Genomic DNA, 24,704 nt, shown 5'->3' on the forward strand with positions numbered 1-24,704 from the left:
ATAGTATAGTTAGCCAACCTTAATTTTTCTATCTCTAAGTGAACTCCCCCGCAGCTGGTTTCCTCTCAGGGAACGGGGAGATGGGGCGGTGAAGGCGACATGAGGCATGCTTGGTTTCAGCGGTCAGAGCACAGAATATAAAAGTTAGGATATTATATTGTAAATTGTACAAAGCACTGGCACAAGCGGCATTGTATCAGAATCAGGTTTATCATCACTGACGTACATCATGAAACTTGATATTTTTTGTTGCAGCTGTATAGTGCCAGACCATAGCAACAGTAATAATCCGTGTTTCTCGGTGGGGCGGGGATGGTTAACTCTGTACCCCCATTGTCCATCAGGTCTGTTCATCACTCATAACATACTGTTGTCAGTAATTCTCCTCTGAGCTTACGAGTGATTTCCCATCACCTTTCACATTGTCAGGTCACCCTTGCCTGAAGTGAATTAATTCCTAATTCCTTCTTCACCAGATCCATTTATTTTTCAATTGTCTCGTTTTTTTTATTTTTTGAAATGTGAGCTTTGAAGCACCATTGCCTCATATATTAAAACAGCAAGGAACCAATGCCTTCAGCCCAGCTCGTGTACATGTCAACCACTGCAACTCCCTGCTGGTCTCAGCTGCTCCTTTCTGCCAATAACACCCCAAACTACTCAGTCCTATTGTTTATCTATGTCTGTCCTAAATGTAGCAACAGTGTCCTCCTCGACCACTTCTCAGCCAGCACATTACAGGTAATTTAATCAGTTTTAAATCTCTCCCTCTTAACATGTGTGGCTTCCCCCCAAATCTGGATGCATTTTTTTATGTTAAAATTTGTTAAAGGCCTTACTGAAGTCCCTGTAGACAAACTCCACTGTCCTACCAACATCTCTCCCCCGTTGCCTACTGGAAAAAAACATTCCAAAGGTTTATCAGATAATGAAACATTGACACATTGAAAACTTACAGCGCAATAAAGGCCATTCGGCCCACAAATCAGTGCCGAAGTTGTCCTTACTTTTGCACTACTTCAGATTACCCATAGCCCCCTTTTTTTCTAAGGTGCATGTATCCATCCAGGGGTCTCTGAAAGACGCTAACGTCTCCGCCTCCACGAAAGCCGCCGGCAGCCCATTCCTCGCCCTCACCATTCTCTCCGTAAAAAACATACCCCTGACATCTCCTCTGTACCTGCTTCCAAACAAGTTAAAACTATGCCCTCTCGTAATAGCCATTTCAGCCCTGGGAAAAAGACTCTCACGATCAACCCGATCAATGCCTCTCATCATCTTAAACACCTCTATCAGGTCACCTCCCATCCTCCGTCACTCCAAGGCGAGTACACTCAAACTATTCTCTTAAGGCACGCTCCGCAATCCAGGCAACATCCTTGTAAATCGCCTTCTGCACCCTTTCTATGGTTTCCACGTTCTTCTTGTAGTGAGGCGGCCAGAAATGAGCGCCATACTCCGAGTGGGGTCTCACCAGTGTCCTTTCTAGCTGCAACATTACATTCAGCTGTAAAACTCAGTCCGACGGTTGATGAAGACCAATGCACCGTACGCTTTCTCAACCACAGAGTCAACCTGGGTAGCGGCTTTGACTGTTCTATGGACCACAAGATCCCTCTGATCATCCGTACTACCAAGAACCCTTGCCATTAATATCCATATTCTGCCATCACTTTGACCTACCTAAATGAACAACCACACACTTACCTGGGTTGAACTCCATCTGCCACATCTCAGCCAGTTTTGCATCCTGTCAATGTCCTGCTGTAACCTCTGACAGTCCTCCATACTATCCAGAACATCCCAACCTTTCTGTCATCAACAAATGTACGAGCCCAACCATCCAATTCCTAATCCAGTTCATTATAAAAATCGCGAAGAGTACGGGTCCTAGAACAGATCCCTAGGGCACGCCACTGGTCACCGGCCTCTGTGCAGAATATGACCCGCCTACCAATACTTTTTGCCTTCTGTGGGCAGCCAGTTATGTATTCACAAAGCAATGTCACCTTCGATCCCATGCCTTCTTACTTTATATATAAGTCTTACATGGGCTACCTTATCAAATAGCCTGCTCAAAAATCCATACATTCTACATCTACGGCTCTACCTTCATCAATGTGTTTCGTCACATCCTCAAAATATTCAATCAAGCTGATAAGACTCACTGGTCTATAATTTCCTTGGGCTATCCCTACTCCCTTTCTTGAATACGAGAGCAACATCCGCAACCCCCCCCCCCCCCCAATCCTCCGGAACCTCTCCCGTCATCAATGATGATGCAAACATCACCGCCAGAGGCTCAGCAATCTCCTCCCTCGCCTCCCACCGTTTCCTGGTATGCATCCCTTCCGGTCCAGATTACTTATCCAACTTAATGATATCTAAAATCTCCAGTACATCCTATTCCCTAATATCTATCGGCAAAGGGTTTTCAGTCCGCTGCAGGTCATTCGCCAAGATCTTTAACCGTAGTGAATACGGAAGCAAAGTTTTCATTAAGTACCTCTTCCGATCCCATACACCCTTTTGTACTGTCTCACTTGATTGGTCCCATTCTCTCACGTCTTATCCTCTTGCTCTTCACAGACTTGTAGAATGCCTTGGGGTTTTCCTTAATCCTGTCTGGCAAGGCCTTCTCATGGCCCCTTCTGGCGCTCCTAATTTCATTCTTAAGCTCTTTCCTGCTTACCGTACAGTTTCTAGATCTCTATCATTGCCCTGTTTTTTGAACCTTTTCTGACCTCTTCTTTTCTTCTTGACTCGATTTACAACGGCCTTTGTACACCACGGTTCCTGTACCGTGTATGTTTATACTTCCCACTGGTCGCGATGAATGGATCACAGTTAGCCAACCTCCAACCTTCGCAATTTTCCCCGAACCCTGTCACGTCCATCTCAAAACATCATGTCCATCAGATTGAATAACTTCTTAATGTTTACTTTTCATGGAATAATAAATGTTTGATTTCATTTTCAGATTCGTAACGGAATTCATAAACCTGCAGATTCTATTCTTGTGCCGTGCACTAACCAATCCCTTATGTTTTAACAGAACGTGTTTCCAATGTCATTGTTACATCTAATGCCACCAGACTGATTGAGTACAGCGACACCGTCAGACTAACCTGCTCCGCAACAGGCACGGATGTCTCTTACCTGTGGCTTGAGGAGAATAACAAGATAATTCCTCGGGGCAGGATTGTTCTGAATGAAGATAACAGCACACTCACTGTTTCTGGAGTGCTACGGACAGACGGAAGATTCACCTGTAGAGCAAGCAACATGATTAACGAAATCACAAGCTCTCCGTTTTCTCTTCATGTCAACTGTGAGTGTCCCGAGTCTCCGGTAGTTACATATAATATCACAGTTCCTGCGAGATACGGGGTTCCGGGAGTGTGTGAATACATTAGTGATCGTTGCCTGAGGTATTAACCACTATCGACTAACACTGGGACAACTGAACGGTTAATTAGGAGACGGATCCAGGTCTATCTCGGACGCTGGGAAATTAAAATTAAAATTTTAGATTTCAAATCCGAGTCACATTACGGTGGCGGTTAAACTACCACTGTGTCGGTTCACTTCTGTAGTTCAGGTGAAAGAAAGGAGCGGGATAGCCGGGTCTGTCCGGCATGGATCTTCACACAAAACAATCCATTTTTCAACAATTCCAATGCCCACAGTTCAAAGGCAATTGTGATGTTCATTAAATCTGGATTTGACTCTGCTGAGCTCTGAGTATCACTTCAGTTCTATTCATTCATATCCAAATTATCTCTTCAAAGCTCTCATTCTGGTTTGATACTTTTTCAACTCAATGAAAACTGATCTCAACTTGGTACAGTGAAGACAAAGATGTTATTTTTTTGGACAAATGGACCATTGGATCTCCGGCGCTGTGTAAGGCCTTTTAGGGACTTTGATAACAATTCCGTTCACCGGAAGGGACAGGGGAAGTTCAGAGTGTAAAACGCTCACAGTCCTTATCAGCCCCACAACCCTTCTGGCAAATGTCCATAGCTACGACGAGGTGGGGATATCTTCCTTCAGTGCACATGTGGAAGCGGGAAGTTACAGCTGTTAGATCTGGATGAAAATCACAATGTGCAGTGGTGTTACAGCCACCGGTCCTCACAGATAGAGACTAAACCTAGAATATTGGAACTGAAAACGCGTCTTACCATAACACTCTGTAAACTGGAGTGTCCCTATAATTGCACACGTGGTCAGTGACTTGACGGTATAGTGTGGGCCCACATGACATACGGCCCGAACCCTGATTACATGAGTTATTCAATCTGCACTCCGAGTTGCCTTACCTATCCCCGCAGAGAGACGCTGGGTATTTCGTTTGGAAAGTTTTCCTGAACTCTTTCCCACAAAACACACACATAGGGAAGTTGTACAAATCGATACACTTATGACTGGCGTGCATTGTATTCAGGTTGGAGGAGGAGACAGGTTTTGCGATATGAGGTAACTGTGCAATTCATAGTTTCATAAGACGTGGATAATCTGACACTGTGTTCCGACTCTCCTCTTTCCCGCGCGTGGCTTCCAGACGAATGCATTCTCCGGTGTGTAGGAGCGCTTTCTCTGGTAGTGGGCTGTTCTTCCTCTTCAGCTGAGGAACTCTGTTGCATTTCCTGTGTAATTTGTTGCAATCCCTTTTGTCCGTTTGTTTTAGACGGACCGGATCGTCCATATATCATCACTCAACCGGACTCTTCTTTTCACGTTGCCGGAAGCATCCTCAGGTTAACATGTTTCACAGAGTCCCGCCCAGATGCTAAATTGAATTGGAAACTGAATGGTGCCCACCTACAAAGTGGGCAGGAGGTCATCTTCGACAGCATCTCTGTGAGAGACACGGGAAAGTATACTTGTGAGGCCTATAACAGCGTTACAAAAAGGATCAATGCCTCAACCACGGAAATCATTGTGTTCGGTAAGTAGTCCGTTCTTCCCTTTGCTGAGGTCCTACAATTAATAGTGTTGGTGCAGACAGGCCCGTGTAATCCAACTAAATGCCTGAACCCGATTAGAATATTGACTAACAATGTCAATCCACAACGTTGCATATTGATGAATAAGAGTATTGATTAAGATGAAAATTGGAATTGTTCTGGCTTGCTGATTAAATTACAAATGTTTACTTGCTGCTGTTAAGGACAGGAGGCCGTAATCATTGGAAGCAGATTTAGACCATGTGGCCAATGGAGTCCGCACCGCCATTTCATCATGGCTGATCCAATATTCCTCTCAGTCCCAATCACAGCCGTTTCCGCATATTCCTCACGGCCTGACCAATCGAGAGTCTATCATCCTCGGCTTTAAACTTACATAACGATACGCCCTCTACAGCTGCCTGTGGAACATAATTCCCAGATTCATCACGCTCTGTCGAAAGAGATTCACTTTCGCCTTGTTTCTGAAAGGATGCCACTCTATGCACAGGTTGTGCCTTCTGGGATTAGACTCTCCCGCCATGAGAATCATCTTTTCCACATCCACTCCAACAAGGCCTTTCACAGTTCGATAGGTTTCCATGAGGTCTCCCCACATTCTTCTGAACCCCAGTGGGTAGAGGCCCAGAGCCATCAAACCCTCTTCTCCCGTAAAGCCGTTCAATCCTGGGATCATTTTTGCGAACTTCCTTGGAAACCCCTTCAGTTTAATCACATTCTCTCTCAACGACAAGGGTCCTAAAATGCATCACAATACTCCAAGTGAGGCCTCACCGGTGCTTTATCAAGTTTCAGCATTACATCCTTCCTTTTATATTCTAGTACCCTTGCAATGAATGCTCACATTGCATGACCCCTGATACCTGAAACATCCAACATATCATCAGTGTGTCCCACGGTGAGGGCTGATGCAGTTTGTCCGCCAGTTCCTTGTTCCCCAGTACTACCTATCCACTATCGTTTTTGAACGGCCCGATATCCACTCTTGCTTCTCGTTTCACACTTGATGTACGTAGAGATATTTTGCCGATCTTCATTAATATTATTGGCTGGAGTGCGTTCGCATTCACCTCTACCTTCTAAACGACTTTTTAGTTGCCATTTGTTATTTTATTCAACCTCCCAATCATCTGACTTCCCATTAATGATTGTTCCATTATATACCCTTTTTTTGACCTTCATGTTGGCTTTGACTTCTCTTCTTCGCCACGGTTATGTCAGATCTCCTTTAGAACATTTCTTCCTCCTCTGCCGTCATCCCCCGCCAGTGTTATTTTTCAATTAAATCTGGCCAACCCCTCTCCAGTGCTTCTCTAACTCCTTTTAACCCACTGTAACACTGGGTCATCTGACTCTTCAGCTTCACCTTCTCACATTTCAGGATGAAGTCGATCATATTATGATCACTGACCCCAACATTCTTTTTCCCATAAGCTCTCTGATCAATTTCGGCTCGTTGCACAACAGCCAATCCGGAGGAGCCGACGTCTTGCCGAAATCTGGCTCCGCCAGATCTCCACGGATCCTTCTGTCCATCTGGTTCCCTTCCAACTGCAGCTCCACTTAGGAACCAATCGTGCAGCAACAAGAAGCCTTCCCACAGGAATGTTTATCCCTCCCCAGTTCAGGAGAAAACCGCCCCTTCTCTACAGGTCACAACTTCCCGGGAGGAACCCATGATCATAATTCCTATGCCCTCCCTCCTCCGCAAACTCCTTAGATAGATAGATAGATAGATAGATAGATAGATAGATAGATAGATAGATAGATAGATAGATAGATAGATAGATAGATAGATAGATAGATAGATAGATAGATAGATAGATACTTTATTCATCCCCATGGGGAAATTCAACTTTTTTTCCAATGTCCCATACACTTGTTGTAGCAAAACTAATTACATACAATACTTAACAGTAAAAAATATGATATGCATCTAAATCACTATCTCAAAAAGCATTAATAATAGCTTTTAAAAAGTTCTTAAGTCCTGGCGGTTGAATTGTAAAGCCTAATGGCATTGGGGAGTATTGACCTCTTCATCCTGTCTGAGGAGCATTGCATCGATAGTAACCTGTCGCTGAAACTGCTTCTTTGTCTCTGGATGGTGCTATGTAGAGGATGTTCAGAGTTATCCATAATTGACCGTAGCCTACTCAGCGCCCTTCGCTCAGCCACATATTAAATACAAAGTCATTCTACTTTTGGCTTCAACAGCAGGGGGCACGGGTTTTTTTATTTCACATGGTCCACGGGACAATTAAACTGTAGCCAAGTGCAATTCTGTTTTAGTCTGCTTTGATAGATAATGTATATTCTCACTGCAGGAAAATCCAAGCATTGAGGAACATCTGAAACGGGAATAGGTTGCTCACCGTCCCCTTGGGTAACAGCAGTAAAACTTTAAACTCAGTGCCGGCGTTTAGTTCAAGCTGGATACCGACGAGATATCGAACCACATGGGGATAAGAACTGGGAATGCCGACGATATTGAGTTGGCAGCATCCAAATATTATGTTCGTGATGTAGATAAAACCCCGTGTAAATCTATTTGCATTTAAATTGTATTTACAGAGACAGTGACTGGGGTTACTGTGGTGGTCAGTGATCCCACTTCCCTGGAATACCCCGATACCATCGTACTCAGCTGTCACGCGTCGGGCACTGTTCAGACACGGACATGGTTCAAGGATAACCAACCCATCCAGGAAAACGGCAGAATATTCACATCTCCCGACAAGGCGAAACTGACTATAATCAGAGCTAACAGAAACGACGCAGGGACGTACAAGTGCATCGCCAGCAACTCATTCAGCAGTGGCGCTGGAGAGACCAACGTGCAAGTTTACTGTAAGTACACAGTTAGTCAACCGCGTTCATTTGTATCAGATATTACACTTACCAACATTTGCTCTCATCTTTTCAATGAAGAGAGAAGGTCATAATATCCCGGATCCACCAGGATTTTACTCTAATCAACACTTTTTAAAAATTTTATAAATGGATCAGAGAAGTTCAGAATTGTACCGGAGCGTCCAGTTGTGTCCAATATTGTGTCAAACCTGACATTAGCTTGCTTTGCTCTGTCAGTCCCCTGGGGTATATATGCATGGCACAACGGGAACAATCTCCTGCAGACAGGGCAGGAACTCACCCTTGTGTCAGTGAGCTCGGTTGACGTTGGGAGTTATATATGTCGGATTAATAACGGCGTAACCAACAGGACCAGTTATCTTAAAGGGTGTAATTAGCGCACAAGGTGAGTGAATGTGTCTCTCATTCGTTCATGTAAACCCGATGATCAAAGATCCAAACCATTTCCTTCTCACGCTCTCCTCACGCCCTACCTTCACTCCTCCTTCTAAATGGCCTACCAGAATAAAATAATAATTGATTTAAATTTATTCAATATCGAGACCAGCGACCAGAAGTTTCCGGAGCCTGGATCAATTATCATTTCTTAATAAAGTTGAATTTTCGCCATGTAAAATATATGCTTGTTTTCTGTGTCATCACCAAAAACAGATGAAAACTGTACCTTCCGGGCTGGCGCGATCGTGGGCATTATATTTGGTTTACTTATCATGGGCCTGGTTGGAGGATTCAGTGGATGGCTGTTCGCAAGAAAAGCTGGCGGGTAAACGCATATCTCTACGAATTTCGTTCCTACCTTTAATGATTGAATGTGAATTTCGGCAGAAACGACCTTAGCTGGGATCAGGGTCCATCTGTGGACAGAATCAGCATTCCGCCTTCACGGCGAAGTTGTCTGTCCGAAATTTGTCTGAAAGAGGTTTGCGTTCAGCAATATGTGTGTGAACAGCATTATCTGTCAAAAAGGCCAAAGCATTTTTGTCTACTTATCCCATCTGTCGATGCTATCGAGCTGGACTGGTACAGGGCATCCGATAAACAAAACGTTATTAAGGGATATCTGGAGAGAATCGAATTGAATTATAGGGGCCATTCTCATTCGGTGCATCAGCGCAGGAAAATAAATTCCTGACGAATTATTTTCTTGTCCTTTGTTTCAGTTTATTCAGCATCAAATATCCACCGAAATCTAAATATGGCAAGAGCAGGAATCCCGGAAGCAAAAGTGAGTGAACTCCGTTTCAACTGTTCTAATACTGAGTCCAGGGGAATCTTAACATTTGATTTTAATTTGGGAGCTCATAGTCCACTGAAGCTGGAGGTTTCATCCGACCGAATGGTCACGGATGATGCGACATTTGCCGTTGGGTTTTCCAATTATTTTAGCTGAAAACTTCTGCTGAAGATTACAATATCAGCGAAGTAATGGGATGGTAGTTCATGCAACTTAAATTCTCTTCATATTGATCAATATCGGCCCTCAATTCCTGGTTCCGGCGATTGGTGGGAAGGGAGCTCATGCTATCAATGGCTTTTTCTTCTGGACCGGTTTGACGTCTGCTGTGTTCAACAAAGCCTCCTGACGCTCTGCACCCTTGTGCCATATCTGTTTTGTTTCCTCAGGCACCTTCGATACAAAGACCGTAAACTCATCGGAATATTATGAAAATGTCCAAATGGATGAACAGGTTGGATGTTTGCATTATGTCCGTGATCTCAGTCATTTCTCTGCAAAGAGAAGATAAGAACATCAGTAATGTGATGGGTAGCGTCCATCGGGCCCTGCGGCACAGATTGGGCATTTAACACGATCCTGGATGATCGATCCCGGATCTTATTTTCCGTTAATGGAGAAACAACACATTATATTCCGCAAAGTAGACCCAAACCTGATGGCATGAACATCGACCTGATCCCACCAGTATTTCTGTTCACTTCTCTCTTCTTCTATTTTCCACTCCGGCCTCTTACCTCTTCTCCTCACCTGCCCATCAACTCCCTCCGGTGACCCTCCTTCTTCCCCTTCCCCTGTGGCACACTCGATTCTGCAATCGGATCACTGTGGTTAAGAATGAGTATGGTGTATTGACCTTCATCGATCGTGGGATTCAGTTTAGGAGCCGAGAGGTAATGTTGCAGCTCTTTAGGACCCTGGTAAGGACACTTGGAGTACTGTGCTCAGTTCTGGTCACCTCACTACAGGAAGGACGTGGAAGCCATAGAAGGTGTGCAGAGGAGACTTACAAGGATGTTGCCTGGATTGGGGAGCATGCCATATGGGAATAGTTCGAGTGAACTCGGCCTTTTCTCCTTGGAGAGAAGGAGGATGAAAGGAGAGCTGATAGAGGCGTACAAGATGTTGACAGGCATTGATCGTGTGGATGGTCAGAGGCTTTTTCACAGGGCAAGCACGAGGGGAAACAGGTTTAAGGTGCTGGGGAGTAGGTACAGAGGAGATGTCAGGGGTAAGTCTTTTTACTCAAAGAGTGGTGAGTGCGTGGTATGGGCTGCCGGCAACGGAGGTGGAGGCGGATACGATAGGGTCTTTTAAGAGGCTGTTGGATAGGCACATGGAGCTGAGTAAAATAGAGGGATATAGTTAAGCCTAGTAATTTCTAAAGTAGGGTTATGTATAGCACAACTTTGTTGGAGGAAGGGCCTGTATTGTGCTGTAGGTTTTCTATGTTTCTACGTTTTACTTTTCCTTCAGCCTTTCCCCCTTTCCCACTCATCAGGCCTCACCTCCCAGCCAGTCCTCATTCCCCTGGCCACCATTTTGTCCAGGCGTCTTCGTGCCTTCTTCCCAGCCCAGTAGAAGTGTCTCTGCACAAAACGTGAACGGATTAATGAATTCCATTAATGCTGCCCGACACTCTGAGTCCCTTCGGCATTTTGTGTGTGAGCTTCCAGCACCTGCAAAATTTCCCCAGAATTTCCCAGAATCCATAACTCCTGAGTGATGCAAAATCATATCTTACCCTTGCTGTAATTTATTTCATGAAAGAGTCTTTTAAAATGTCCGATCAATGTGAGTAACTCCACACACACACACACACACACACACACACACACACACACACACACACACACACACACACACACACACACACACACACACTCTCACGCACGCACGCACGCACACACACACACACACACACACACACACACACACACTCTCACACACACACACACACGCACGCACACACACACACACACACACACACACACACACACACACACACACACACAATCCATGGTCAGGTTTGCACATTTCTGTCTGTGGTCAAGAGCGATCTCTGTGAGCGTTGAAGAGAAACAGCAGCTGACGGTAAACATCCTGAGGCCGCGTGGCCGCCACGTACAAGTTCTGATTCAGACTTATGTCTCAAGAGGAATGGGTCTGAAAGCGAATCACTCCTCAGGTAATATTCATCATGCTCCTGTGTGACTGAATGTTGCCGAATGGTTTCATGACATTCAGAAACATTCCTGATGTCAGAGACAATATATATTGCACTCACACTGAATCAGAAACACGCGGTGCATCGAACGGAGAACGAGGCAATATTGCCCCAAGCACGAACTAATGTGATACATTGATACTCCCGGGGTTTATCGGCGGAGAGTCAGAATACAATTGCTGTGAACTTGTTTAAACATCTCAAAAATAACACGTAATCTTCTCTTTCCAGGGTGCAAGGAACAATGCGCAGAATGGAGACTCCACTTACACGGTAAGGGAAACATTTGCGTCAATCCCTTTTGGAAGTAATTGTTTCCACTTCAGAACCTGAAGTGAGTCTCCCGACAGCGAGAATGTCGAAGTTCCAGTAACGGGGGGAGGCAGAAATGGCGGAGGAACTCATTATGTATCACGTGTTCGCCTTCACTGTTGAGGGCACCATCAGTATGACAGTGTCAGGACACGGAAGTGGTTGCAGCCACTATAATAAACAGAAAATGCTAGGCAATCTGGAAGGTGGATGAATAACCTGGGGTGAATGGATGAGATTGACTGCACGCCAGGGGTCTGAAATAGGCCTCTGAAGTGGTAGTAGAGGAATTAGTACTCATACCATCATGGAATTGTTTTGGAGGATTGGAAATTTGCAAACATCACTTCGCTCTTCTTGAAGAACGGGAAGTAAACGACAGGAGCTAAGACACCTGTTAGCTTGAGGCCTCTGTGTACTGCCGTTTTGAAGAATGAAAGGGTGACCTCATTGAAAGATGAACAATTGGAAGACCTACACTGACTGGGCGTGGAGCGATTCTCTCAACGTGAAGGAGGGGGTGCTGGTCTGGGACCAGAGGGCGGCGCTGTGGAATGCATGGTATGGAATGGATGGTGTGAGTACTAATTCCTCTACTATGGAATGCAGAGAACCCTTCAGAAGAGAGCGATGAGGAGGAATATCTTTAGCCGAAGTGCGGTGTATCTCTGTAATTTGTTTGTCCCTTATGGCTCTGGGGTCAAAGGCCCCGGGTTACGCGAAGCAACGTTGATAGTTTCAAGTATTGCAGACTGAAAGCAGATGATTGGGGTTGGGAGGGAAAATCCATCCGTCATTATAGAATGGTGGAGGAGACCAATGGACCGAAGGGCCGAATTCTGCTCTTGTGTTTTATGCTCTTGTGAACTTATAGTGCCTCCTGCGATATTTAATAATCATAACTGTGTCTCTGATCCTCTCTTCATCATGGCCTGACTGTTCCGTGTTTCTCTCAGACACGAATTGTTAAGAATGCGCAGGTCCTTCTCAATGTTCTTCGAATTCTTCTCTGACACATAAATGCTTTTGGTAATAATTTTTACTAACCCTGCTGATTTCCTTGCGTTAACAGGGTCTTGTCCTGGAGTATCGATCTGTATACGGTGATCTGAACAGGTATGTGAACCGAATCTGGGGCTGCCGACACATAATGTCACTTGTAAAGGAAAGGTATTCACTAATTTCAAGCCGATGGGCCGTGCAGGGCCATGGTTGTGCGCATGTCATAGTCACCCTGAGATTAGAAGTTTAGAGACAAGTAACAGAGCAAGTCTGGAGTCAGGCGGCATCGCACAGCGATATATTGATATTGAAAGGAATAATTTTCCTGGATCTATAGCGATATATACAAAAAATTAATTGCGGTTGCATTGTCACAATGTCAGACACAGATTCTGAAATCATCACCCGTATTTGCCCTCACCAGCAGCCGCACTTTCGGGTTGTTGACGTAGTCAACATAAATTGTGAATTGTTTCCGCAGCTGACGTCACTGGTGAACGGAAGCCAATGGTTGGAACGTGAATTTGCACAGAGAAAGGACAACCACCGAGGATAAATCCACCGTTCAAAATGGCTTTCTTTTTCTTTGTAATCGTTCTCCAGGTCTCTATTAAACCTTTTCCGCGTTTCCCAGCCTCACGACAAAGACATCACAGAAGATTTTGTCTCGTTTCCGTCGCAGCAGCTTAGTTCTCTCGCGTCAACCCAGACTGGTGCTTTGGCGTATCAGGGGATTTCCATAGAATGACCGCTGTTTGAATCCCTATCCCGTCCGTACTCTATTCTCACCACGTGGTCAGTTTTGTATGTGCTGCAATGTGTCATCTATATAGCAAAATTACCCTACTGCATAGCCCTCTCTGGTTCTGAGCTTAATGTACCAATCTCAGAGTCTCTTGAAAGTCCCATTGTATCAACCTTCGCTCGCCACGCACCCATCACTCTCTGTGTGAAAAACGTACCCCTGGCATCTCCTTGTACCAACTTCCGAGCACAATAAACCCGTGCCCATCGTGTTCGCCATTTCAGCCCTGGGGAAAAGCCTCTTGCTCTTGCACGATCAATGCCTCTCATTATCTCATACACATCTGTCAGGTCACCTCCCATCCTCCGTCGCTCCAAGGATAAAATGCAAATTTCACTGAACCTATTCCCATAATGCATATTCCCCAATCCAGGCAACATCCTTGTAAATCTCTTCTGTTAATCGGGTTTGTCATCGGTCGCTGAAAGGCCCGAAGTGATGACTCCGCGCTTTATGGCTGAATAATAAACGCAATAAAATGGAAAACGGTGCTGAAACCCCGAGTTGACTCCTGATTGCTGCGTGAATTGGCACAGTGAATGGTTATCAATCCGAGACATTGATTCAGCCCCCTTTTCCAATGTTCCTATACGCCGACATGTGACGTCGCTTCTTATTTGCAGAATGCTGATTGATCCCATAGTTTGATCACTTCATGTGGTTGTTTCATCAGTCTCCCTCGTGTCGGTGTTTCACTGTAATCTCGTGAAGTGATTTTTGTTGAACTTGTATCTCCGCCACAAAACAACAGATTGAAGGCCATATGTCAGTGATGATGGACTTGGTGCTGATTTTAAATTTGATCCAGGCACCCAGATCCAGTTGTTATCATTTAGATGGCTGAGACAGGAGCAGAGAGGGTTAGCCCTATGGGGTAAGTTTCTCGGGTTCTGGTGCTAAGGGAGGTTGGCTGATTTTTCCAATATCATTGTGTGTTAATAGATTACACAGCGAGCTTATTCTCTCCGCTGAGACATAACTCAACGAGAAATGGTCGCCAGGGAAACAATTCCCAGAGGAATATTTTCATCAAAGAGTTGTGCGGATTGTTTGATCTTTTAAGGGATGGGTCTTGGTGTCGTTGGCAAGGCTGGAATTTATCACCCCTCCCTTAACAAACCCCTCACTGAGCGCTTTGTGTTAGGGTCTCTCAAACATTCATTTCCGTAAGATGTATTTAATATATTGAACTTATATATCATATAGATAGATAGATAGATAGATAGATAGATAGATAGATAGATAGATAGATAGATAGATAGATAGATACTTTATTCATCCCCATGGGGAAATTCAACTTTTTTTTCCAATGTCCCATACACTTGTTGTAGCAAAACTAATTACATACAATATTTAACTCAGTAAAAAATATGATATGCATCTAAATCACTATCTCAAAAAGCATTAATAATAGCTTTTAAAAAGTTCTTAAGTCCTGGCGGTTGAATTGTAAAGCCTAATGGCATTGGGGAGTATTGACCTCTTCATATTTGCCACAGATCTGACAGAAGGCTTAACCCAAACCAGGTTCAAACTTGCAATTTGTCCCGACAACAAATACGTACGACAAGTGAAAATATGATCTACACATGTGCACGGCCATGTCTCCCAAGGACATTGACTGTTCCATTGAGTGTGCAGACAGGTTCAGAGATGTGGAAGGCGATAGAGGCCTGGGAGTGTTACAGAGACAGTGAAGGGAGTAGCAATTGATATGGATACAGAGAGAGAGTGTCTGTAGAGGCCAGAAGGCCATAGAGAAACGGGGAAGGGTGTAGTGCTTGAAGAGGGACAAAGAAACAGAGAAGGTCTGGGCACTGGAAGAGGCTCCAGATTGCAGATGCGGGGCAGGAGCGGAGTTAAGAGTCCGGGTGCTGTGTGGTGTTGCAGGTGGTATTGGGAGAAGGCTGTGGTTACAGAGAAGTAGATGGGTTTTGCTGCAGGAGCACTCATCGTGTCGGATGGGCGTGGGGGGGCAAGATGTCTAAAGAGACAGAGAGGGTGTGCACAGACTGGTTCCGGTTTCAGAATGGGAGTGGAGTAGAGGCTGGAATATCAGAGACAGGGAAGTGCCCTTCATTTTGTACTGTTCCCTATTTTTAAAACGTTCTGAAGTAGTTTTATCTCCATTAATATTCATAAATCATTATGTCATTTATGACCACTTATTGATGTTCCTCTCAGGAAGATGGTATATGAACATGAAGACACACGCTCAATCCTCTCCGCCACCATCAGATATCTGAATGGTCTCTGGACCCATGAACACCACCGCAACTTTTCTTCTCGTTTTGATATATTGTTTATTTTATGCTTCTTATCCTAGTTCATAGACACAGTTTTCTCCGCCTGAAAACAGCAGATTGAATGACATATGTCATGTAATGTACATGCATGTTTAATTTTTTACCCCCCCCCACGTAAAAATGTCCTAAAAGGTTGGGGGTGTGATGCGCAAACCAAGCTAACATGGTCCACGGTTGACCCCCCTGTGAACTATGCTGCTAATGAGAGACAGAGAATGGGGGGGGGGGGTAGGAATCCCACGCAGATGAGAGAGAGAGAGACATGATTTAATATTATGGCTCCTTAGCTAACTGTTTACCTTTGCTCCAAGGATATTTTCTTTGCCTGCATGTGAGATGCTTCCAGAGACAGCAGGGCGGGACCGGGGCCTGATGGACGGCCGGTTCCCTGCAAGGGGAGGTAAAAAGCAGGTCTGCGAAGATGCAGGCAGACACACCAGGGAGACACACCACGGGACACTGAAAGAGCGTTGTGCACCTACGTGAAGGTGGATCGATTCGGGGAGATCGATCAGAGGCTCACAGTACGTGAAGATGCGACCGGTGGGGTCTTGTGTGTGTGTCCACCCTTGCCTGGGTGACAGGTCTACCACTGAAGAGCGGTCGTGCCTGTTATGATCACAGTTGGTGACCGCAGCAGGAAGACAACGGGGAGATCGACGGCAACGGCATCACCTCTCTCTCTCTCTCTCTCTCTCTCTCTCTCTCTCTCTCTCTCTCTCTCTCTCTCTCTCTCTCTCTCTCTCTCTCTCTCTCTCTCTCTCTCTCTCTCTCTCTCTCCAACGTTACACCCGAATTACTTCGACCTAAACTGAACTGAACTGAACTCTTCACCATCGTAAGACTATCCATTTACCCCTAGACTTTGAAAGAGCTTGGTTTTGATTCTTATTTCCACACTTCTGTATATATCATTGCTAACCTGTTACATAGGTTTGCATTTTATAGTACTGTATTATAAATATTAAACTATAGGCCACAAAAACCATCCACCAGCAAATTTCCTTTGCACGTTAATTACACACACACACACACACACACACACACACACACACACACACACACACACACACACACACACACACACACACACACACACACACCGGATGTTGGGATTGAACCCGGTACTCGGGAATCCCCTTCAATAATTAATCAGACAGTTCTTTGTACAAACGCCCAGCGCCCTGCAGGAGGACCAAACACAGAATGCTACAGTGACACGGCATGTCCAGCAGCACCTATTGATGCTGTCGGGCGAGACCCTTCACCAGGACTAGAAATGAAGGGGACAATAAGCCAGAATAAGAAGAAGAGGTGAGGGGACGTCGGGCAAACTGAAAGGTCCGTGATGGTGATATCAGCCGTGACCGCATTGTTGTTCAAACCCAGCTAGCGACCAGTGCCTGGATCTAGTCCGTCCCCCGTGAAGCAGCAGAGTGACCTAAACTGAGGCCCTGCACACAATCGCAGAGATCCCAGGAGCCAACGGGGGGATGGGGTGAAAAATTCAAAATGAAATTCAATCAGAATGAAAATGTTTTACAAGGTGAAGCCTGCAATGCCTCGTTAATCTTTCATGAAGGGAGTGTGCAGCGGGAAAGACTGTCGGCTCTGTCTGGAGTCCAGAAGATTATCTTGTGGGCAAAAGTGACGTTTCATCTCCTTGTTCCTCATTTTCCTTGCTGACATTTGCCATCAGGGCGAGAACGGTCAAGATGTTGCTGGGGTAGTTGGTAGTGGTGGAAGTGGTGGTCCGGAGTTTCTCGTAGAATAATCCTGATAGTATACTGTGCTGCATTCTGCAGACTGTGCACACATCGGCCATTACATGCCGGTAGTGAGGGAAGGGAACTTGCATGTTGAATTGCATGCGCTTGCTCTGTACCAGGGTCTAACACTACACAGTCTGCAAAAAATAGATATGTCAGAAATACGAAACTGTGGCAATTACCTCCTACAGCAAACACGAGGAAATCTGCAGATGCTAGAAATTCAAACAACACACACAAAATGCTTGTGGAACGCAGCAGGTCAGGCAGCATCTATAAGGAGAAGAACTGTCGACGTTTCTGGCCGAGACCCTTCGTCAGGATTTCCTAATAGGTTCTTTCAGCAGTTCAAGTGAACCAGAAATACTCTCAGAACAACACAGTTCTCCCTCCATCGATCACTACCCCCCCCCCCCCCCCCACCCCCAACAGGCCAGTTCATGGTGAAAAACATACAGGCAGGTTTACAGATCCATGTAAGTAACAGCTTGTTTCTCCATCAAGACTGTCGGCTGTAGTACATAGAGAATTGACACCTCAGCCATGTAATTCTCAACACACTCTCAAGCACTGAATCAGTTCCACAGGTCTGCAATAAACAGTACAACATGGGCCACACACCCATCACCCAGCAAGTTTCCTGCAACTCGGCTTGTTTCCCATGTACGTGCTGAATGTATATCACACACAACACACACACACACACACACACACACACACACACACACACACACACACACACACACACACACACACACACACACACACACACACACACACAGACTGTCTTGCGGGCAAAAGTGACGTTTAACCGCCTTGTTCCTCATTTTCCTTGCTGACCTTTGCCCTCTGTGCGAGCACGGTTGTTAGTTGGGGGTGGGGTAGTTGGTAGTGGTGTGAATGGTGGTCGGGATGTTCTCGCAGAATAGCCCTGGCGAGTAACCGTGCTGCATTCTATAGACACTGCACATCGGCCATTCCCTGCTGCTGCTGGAGGAAGGGAAGCATTCGTTTGCTCTGTCGCAATGTCTCAAACTACAGTGTCTGCTAATGATGGAAAACAGAATGGGTAGCTGTGGTCATCATTTCCATATAACCATATAACCATATAACAATCACAGCACGGAAACAGGCCATTCCGGCCCTCCTAGTCCGTGCCGAACTCTTAATCTCACCTAGTCCCACCTACCCGCACTCAGCCCATAACCCTCCACTCCTTTCCTATCCATATACCTATCCAATTTTACCTTAAATGACACAACTGAACTGGCCTCTACTACTTCTACAGGAAGCTCATTCCACACAGCTATCACTCTCTGAGTAAAGAAATACCCCATCGTGTTTCCCTTAAACTTTTGCCCCCTAACTCTCAAATCATGTCCTCTCGTTTGAATCTCCCCTACTCTCAATGGAAACAGCCTATTCACGTCAACTCTATCTATCCCTCTCAACATTTTAAATACCTCGATCAAATCCCCCCTCAACCTTCTACGCTCCAATGAATAGAGACCTAACTTGTTCAACCTTTCTCTGTAACTTAAGTGCTGAAACCCTGGTAACATCCTAGTAAATCGTCTCTGCACTCTCTCTAATTTATTGATATCTTTCCTATAATTCGGTGACCAGAACTATACACAATATTCCAAATTTGGCCTTACCAATGCCTTGTACAATTTTAACATTACATCCCAACTTCTGTACTCAATGCTCTGATTTATAAAGGCCAGCGTTCCAAAAGCCTTCTTCACCACCCTATCTACATGAGACTCCACCTTCAGGGAACTATGCACTGTTATTCCTAGATCTCTCTGTTCCACTGCATTCCTCAATGCCCTACCATTTACCCTGTATGTTCTATTTGGATTATTCCTGCCAAAATGTAGAACCTCACACTTCTCAGCATTAAACTCCATCTGCCAACGTTCAGCCCATTCTTCTAACCGGCATAAATCTCCCTGCAAGCTTTGAAAACCCACCTCATTATCCACAACACCTCCTACCTTAGTATCATCAGCATACTTACTAATCCAATTTACCACCCCAGCATCCAGATCATATATGTATATTACAAACAACATTGGGCCCAAAACAGATCCCTGAGGCACCCCGCTAGTCACCGGCCTCCATCCCGATAAACAATTATCCACCACTACTCTCTGGCATCTCCCATCTAGCCACTGTTGAATCCATTTTATTACTCCAGCATTAATACCTAACGACTGAACCTTCTTAACTAACCTTCCATGTGGAACTTTGTCAAAGGCCTTGCTGAAGTCCATATAGACTACATCCACTGCCTTACCCTCGTCAACATTCCTCGTAACTACTTCAAAAAATTCAATAAGGTTTGTCAAACATGACCTTCCACGCACAAATCCATGCTGGCTACTCCTAATCAGATCCTGTCTATCCAGATAATTATAAATACTATCTCTAAGAATACTTTCCATTAATTTACCCACCACTGATGTCAAACTGACAGGTCTATAATTGCCAGGCTTACTTCTAGAACCCTTTTTAAACAATGGAACCACATGAGCAATACGCCAATCCTCCGGTACAATCCCTGTTTCTAATGACATCTGAAAGATCTCCGTCAGAGCTCCTGCTATCTCTACACAAACTTCCCTCAAGGTCCTGGGGAATATCCGGTCAGGACCCGGAGATTTATCCACTTTTAAATTTCTTAAAAGCGCCAGTACTTCCACCTCTTTAATTGTCATAGGTTCCATAACTTCCTTACTTGTTTCCCACACCTTACACCATTCAATATCCTTCTCCTTAGTGAATACCGAAGAGAAGAAATCGTTCAAAATCTCTCCCATCTCCCTCGGCTCCACACATAGCTGACCACCCTGATTCTCTAAGGGACCAATTTTATCCCTCACTACCCTCTTGCTTTTAATATAACTGTAGAAGCAATAGACTTCAATAGATTTCAATAGACAATAGGTGCAGAAGTAGACCATTCGGCCCTTCGAGCCTGCACCGCAATTTTGAGATCATGGCTGATCAATTCTTATCAATACCCGGTTCCTACCTTGTCCCGATATCCCTTGATTCCCCTATCCATAAGATACCTATCTAGCTCCTTCTCGAAAGCATCCAGAGAATTGGCCTCCACTACCTTCCGAGGCAGTGCATTCCAGACCCGCACAACTCTCTGGGAGAAGAAGTTTTTCCTTAACTCTGTCCTAAATGACCTACCCCTTATTCTCAAACCATGCCCTCTGTTACTGGACTCTCCCAGCATCTGGAACATATTTCCTGCCTCTATCTTGTCCAATCTCTTAATAATCTTATATGTTTCAATCAGATCCCCTCTCAATCTCCTTAATTCCAGCGTGTACAAGCCCAGTCTCCCCAACCTCTCTGCGTAAGACAGTCCAGACATCCCAGGAATTAACCTCGTGAATCTACGCTGCACTTCCTCTACAGCCAGGATGTCCTTCCTTAACCCTGGAGACCAAAACTGTACACAGTACTCCAGGTGTGGTCTCACCAGGGCTCTGTACAAATGCAAGAGGATTTCCTTGCTCTTGTACTCAATTCCCTTTGTAATAAAAGCCAACATTTCATTAGCCTTCTTCACTGCCTGCTGCACTTGCTCATTCAGCTTCAGTGACTGATGAACAAGGACTCCGACATCTCTTTGTATTTCTCCCTTACCCAACTCTACACCGTTCAGATAATAATCTGCCTTCCTGTTCTTACTCCCAAAGTGGATAACCTCACACTTATTCACATTAAACGCCATCTGCCAAGTATCTGCCCATTCACCCAGCCTATCCAAGTCACCCTGAATTCTCCTAACATCCTCATCACATGTCACACTGCCACCCAGCCTAGTATCATCAGCAAATTTGCTGATGTTATTTTCTATGCCTTCATCCAAATCGTTAACGTAAATGGGAAACAGCTGTGGTCCCAATACCGAGCCCTGTGGCACCCCACTAGTCACCACCTGCCATTCCGAGAAACACCCATTCACCGCTACCCTTTGCTTTCTAACTGCCAACCAGTTTTCTATCATGTCAATGCCTTCCCCCCGATGCCCTGAGCTTTGATTTTACCCACCAATCTTCTATGTGGGACCTTATCAAATGCTTTCTGAAAATCGAGGTACACTACATCCACTGGATCTCCCCCGTCCAACTTCCTGGTTACATCCTCGATAAACTCCAACAGATTAGCCAAACATGATTTACCCTTGGTAAATCCATGCTGGCTCGGCCCAATCCTATCACTGCTATCTGGGTATGCCGCTATTTCATCTTTAATAATGGACTCTAGCATCTTCCCCACCACCGATGTCAGGCTGACAGGTCGATAGTTCTCTGTTTTCTCCCTCCCTCCTTTCTTAAAAAGTGGGATAACATTAGCCATTCTCCAATCCTCAGGAACTGATCCTGAATCTAAGGAACAAGGAAAATGATTACCAATGCATCCGCAATTTCCAGGGCCACCTCCTTTAGTACCCTAGGATGTAGACCATCTGGACCTGGGGATTTGTCAGCCTTCAGTCCCATCAGTCTTCTCATCACCGTTTCCTTCCGAATGTCAATCTGTTTCATTTCCTCTGTTACCCTATGTCCTTGGCCCATCCATACATCTGGGAGATTGCTTGTGTCTTCCTTAGTGAAAACAGATCTAAAGTACTCATTAAATTCTTCTGCCATTTCTCTGTTTCCCATAACAATTTCACCCAATACATTCTTCAAGGGCCCAACATTGTTCTTAAATATCTTCTTCCTCTTCACATACCTAAAAAAAGCTTTTGCTATCTTCCTTTATATTCCTGGCTAGCTTGCGTTCGTACCTCATTTTTTTTCTCCCCGTATTGTCTTTTTAGTTAAGTTCTGTTGTTCCTTAAAAACTTCCCAGTCATCTGTCCTCCCACTCACCTTAGTTCTGTCAATTTTCCTTTTTTTTTAATGCTATGTAATCTCTAACTTCCTTTGTCAACCACTGTGGCCCCTTTCCCCCCTTTGAATCCTTCCTTCTCTGGGGGATGAACTGATTTTGCACCTTGTGCATTATTCGCAAGAATACCTGCCATTGCTGTTCCACTGTCTTTTCTGCTAGGCTATCCGTCCAGTCAACTTTGGCCAGCTCCTCCCTCACGGCTCCATAGTTTCCCCTGTTCATCTGCAACACCGACAACTCCGATCTGCCCTTATCCTTCTCAAATTGCAGATAAAAGCTTATCATATTATGGTCACTACCTCCTAATGGCTCCTTTAGTGCAAGATCGCTTATCAAATCCTGTTCATTACATAACACTAAATCCAGAATAGCCTTGTCCCTGGTCGGCTCTCGTACAAGCTGTTCCAAGAATGCATCCCGAAGGCACTGTACAAACTCCCTATCCTGTGGTCCAGCACCAACCTGATTTTCCCAGTTCACCTGCATGTTGAAATCCCTCATAACTATTGCGACATTACCTTTGCCACATGCCAATGTTAACTCCCTATTCAACTTGCACCCAATATCCATGCTACTGTTTGGTGGCCTGTAGACAACACCCATTTGGGTCCTTTTGCCCTTACTGTTCCGCAGTTCTATCCACACAAACTCTACTCCTCCTGACCCTATGTCCCCCCTTGCAAAGGACTGAATCTCATTCCTCACCAACAGGGCCACCCCACCCCCTCTGCCCACATTTCTGTCCCTACGATAGCACGTATGCCCTTGTACATTCATTTCCCAGGTCTGATCTCCCTGCAGCCATGTCTCCGTTATCCCAACAGCATCATAGTTATCCATTCACACCTGGGCTTCAAGCTCATCCGCCTTATTTCTGACACTTCGTGCATTCAGATATAGAATTTTTAACCCATTTCTCCTCTCTCTGTTTGAATCGCTGCCTGTTTTGCTTAACCCATCCCCCCGAACTCCCATCGGGCTATACGCCCCTAGAATTTTGTTGTCCTTCCTAAATTTACTTATTCTTTCAACACATTTAACTCCATGTTCCGTCAGACCATCCCTCTGTATATGTGTCCTCCTTATCACTTGTTCCTTCCCACCTTCCTCAACTACACACTTAATATTCCGGAACCGTGTAGTCCCCACCTGTCCTTTATTCTTCCTCTCGCTATCCTCTTTCACATTCTGGATCCCCACCCCATGCAAATTTAGTTTAAACCCTCCCCCCCCCCCCCCCCAAGAAGCACTAGCAAACTTCCCTGCAAGAATGTTAGCACCGCTCCAGTTCAGGTGTAAACCGTCCCTTCGGAACAGATCCCACCTTCCCTGGAACAAAGCCCAATTATCTACAAACCAGAAGCCCTCCCTCCTGCACCATCCTCTCAGCCACGTATTAATCATTATAATCCTTCTGTTCCTTGCCTCACTCGCACGTGGCACAGGTAGCAATCCTGAGATTGTTACCCTGGAGGTCCTGCTCTTCAGCTTCGCACCTAACTCCCTGAACTCCCTACGCAGGACCCCCTCACTCATCCTACCCACGTCATTGGTCCCTACATGGACCACAACATCTGGATTCTTGCCCTCCCTCTCCAGAATAACCTTCACCCGATCTGAGATGTCTCGGACCCCGGCACCAGGGAAGCAACATACCATCCGAGACTCCCGATCTTCCCCACAAAATCTCCTATCCGCCCCCCTGACTATAGAATCCCCTATCAATACCGCTCTCTTCTCTTCCCTCCTCCCCTTCCTAGTCAAGGGTCCAACCTCAGTGCCAGAGACAGGACCACTGCAGCTTGTTCCTGGTAGGTCATCCCCACCAACAGTATCCAAAACGGTATACTTATTTTTGATGGGAACGGCCACATGGGTGCTCTTCTCTCTCTGTCTGCTCCCCTTGCCTCTCTTGACTCACCCATTTGCCTACCTCTTGTCTTTTCGGAGTGACTGCCTCCCGATAACTCTTATCTATCTCTGTCTCTGCCTCCCGAATGATCCGTAGTTCATCCAGCTCCTGCTCCAATTCCCTAACTCGGTCTGATAGGAGCTGCAGCTGGATGCACCTATTGCAGGTGTGGTCATCAGGAACAACTGTGTTCCTCATGTTTTTTTCAGCAGTTGAAATTGAACCAGAAAAAAAAGATCAAAGCAACTCAGTATCTCCTCTATAGAACATAGAACGGTACAGCACAGTACAGACCCTTCGGCCCACAATGTTGAGCCGACCCTTAAACCCTCCTCCCATATAAACCCCATCTTAAATTCCTCCA

The 24,704-nt window shown here is 45.3% G+C and overlaps 1 protein-coding gene across 1 annotated transcript in view; it reads left to right on the forward strand.

The window, feature by feature from the left end:
* The window catches only part of LOC140721201 (cell adhesion molecule CEACAM5-like), a 30,549-nt gene extending 16,625 nt beyond the window's left edge, over positions 1–13,924 (forward strand). The window contains exons 7-15 of the mRNA XM_073036060.1: positions 3,056–3,331; positions 4,694–4,954; positions 7,548–7,823; positions 8,499–8,610; positions 9,008–9,072; positions 9,471–9,535; positions 11,540–11,581; positions 12,693–12,736; positions 13,104–13,924. Coding sequence (XP_072892161.1) covers positions 3,056–3,331; positions 4,694–4,954; positions 7,548–7,823; positions 8,499–8,610; positions 9,008–9,072; positions 9,471–9,535; positions 11,540–11,581; positions 12,693–12,736; positions 13,104–13,107 — 1,145 coding nt within the window. The 3' untranslated portion in view covers positions 13,108–13,924. The remainder of the gene's footprint in view (positions 1–3,055; positions 3,332–4,693; positions 4,955–7,547; positions 7,824–8,498; positions 8,611–9,007; positions 9,073–9,470; positions 9,536–11,539; positions 11,582–12,692; positions 12,737–13,103) is intronic.
* Positions 13,925–24,704: the final 10,780 nt, after the last annotated feature.

This window comes from Hemitrygon akajei, unplaced genomic scaffold (genome assembly GCF_048418815.1).
Source record: "Hemitrygon akajei unplaced genomic scaffold, sHemAka1.3 Scf000052, whole genome shotgun sequence".
NCBI classification, from domain to species: domain Eukaryota; kingdom Metazoa; phylum Chordata; class Chondrichthyes; order Myliobatiformes; family Dasyatidae; genus Hemitrygon; species Hemitrygon akajei.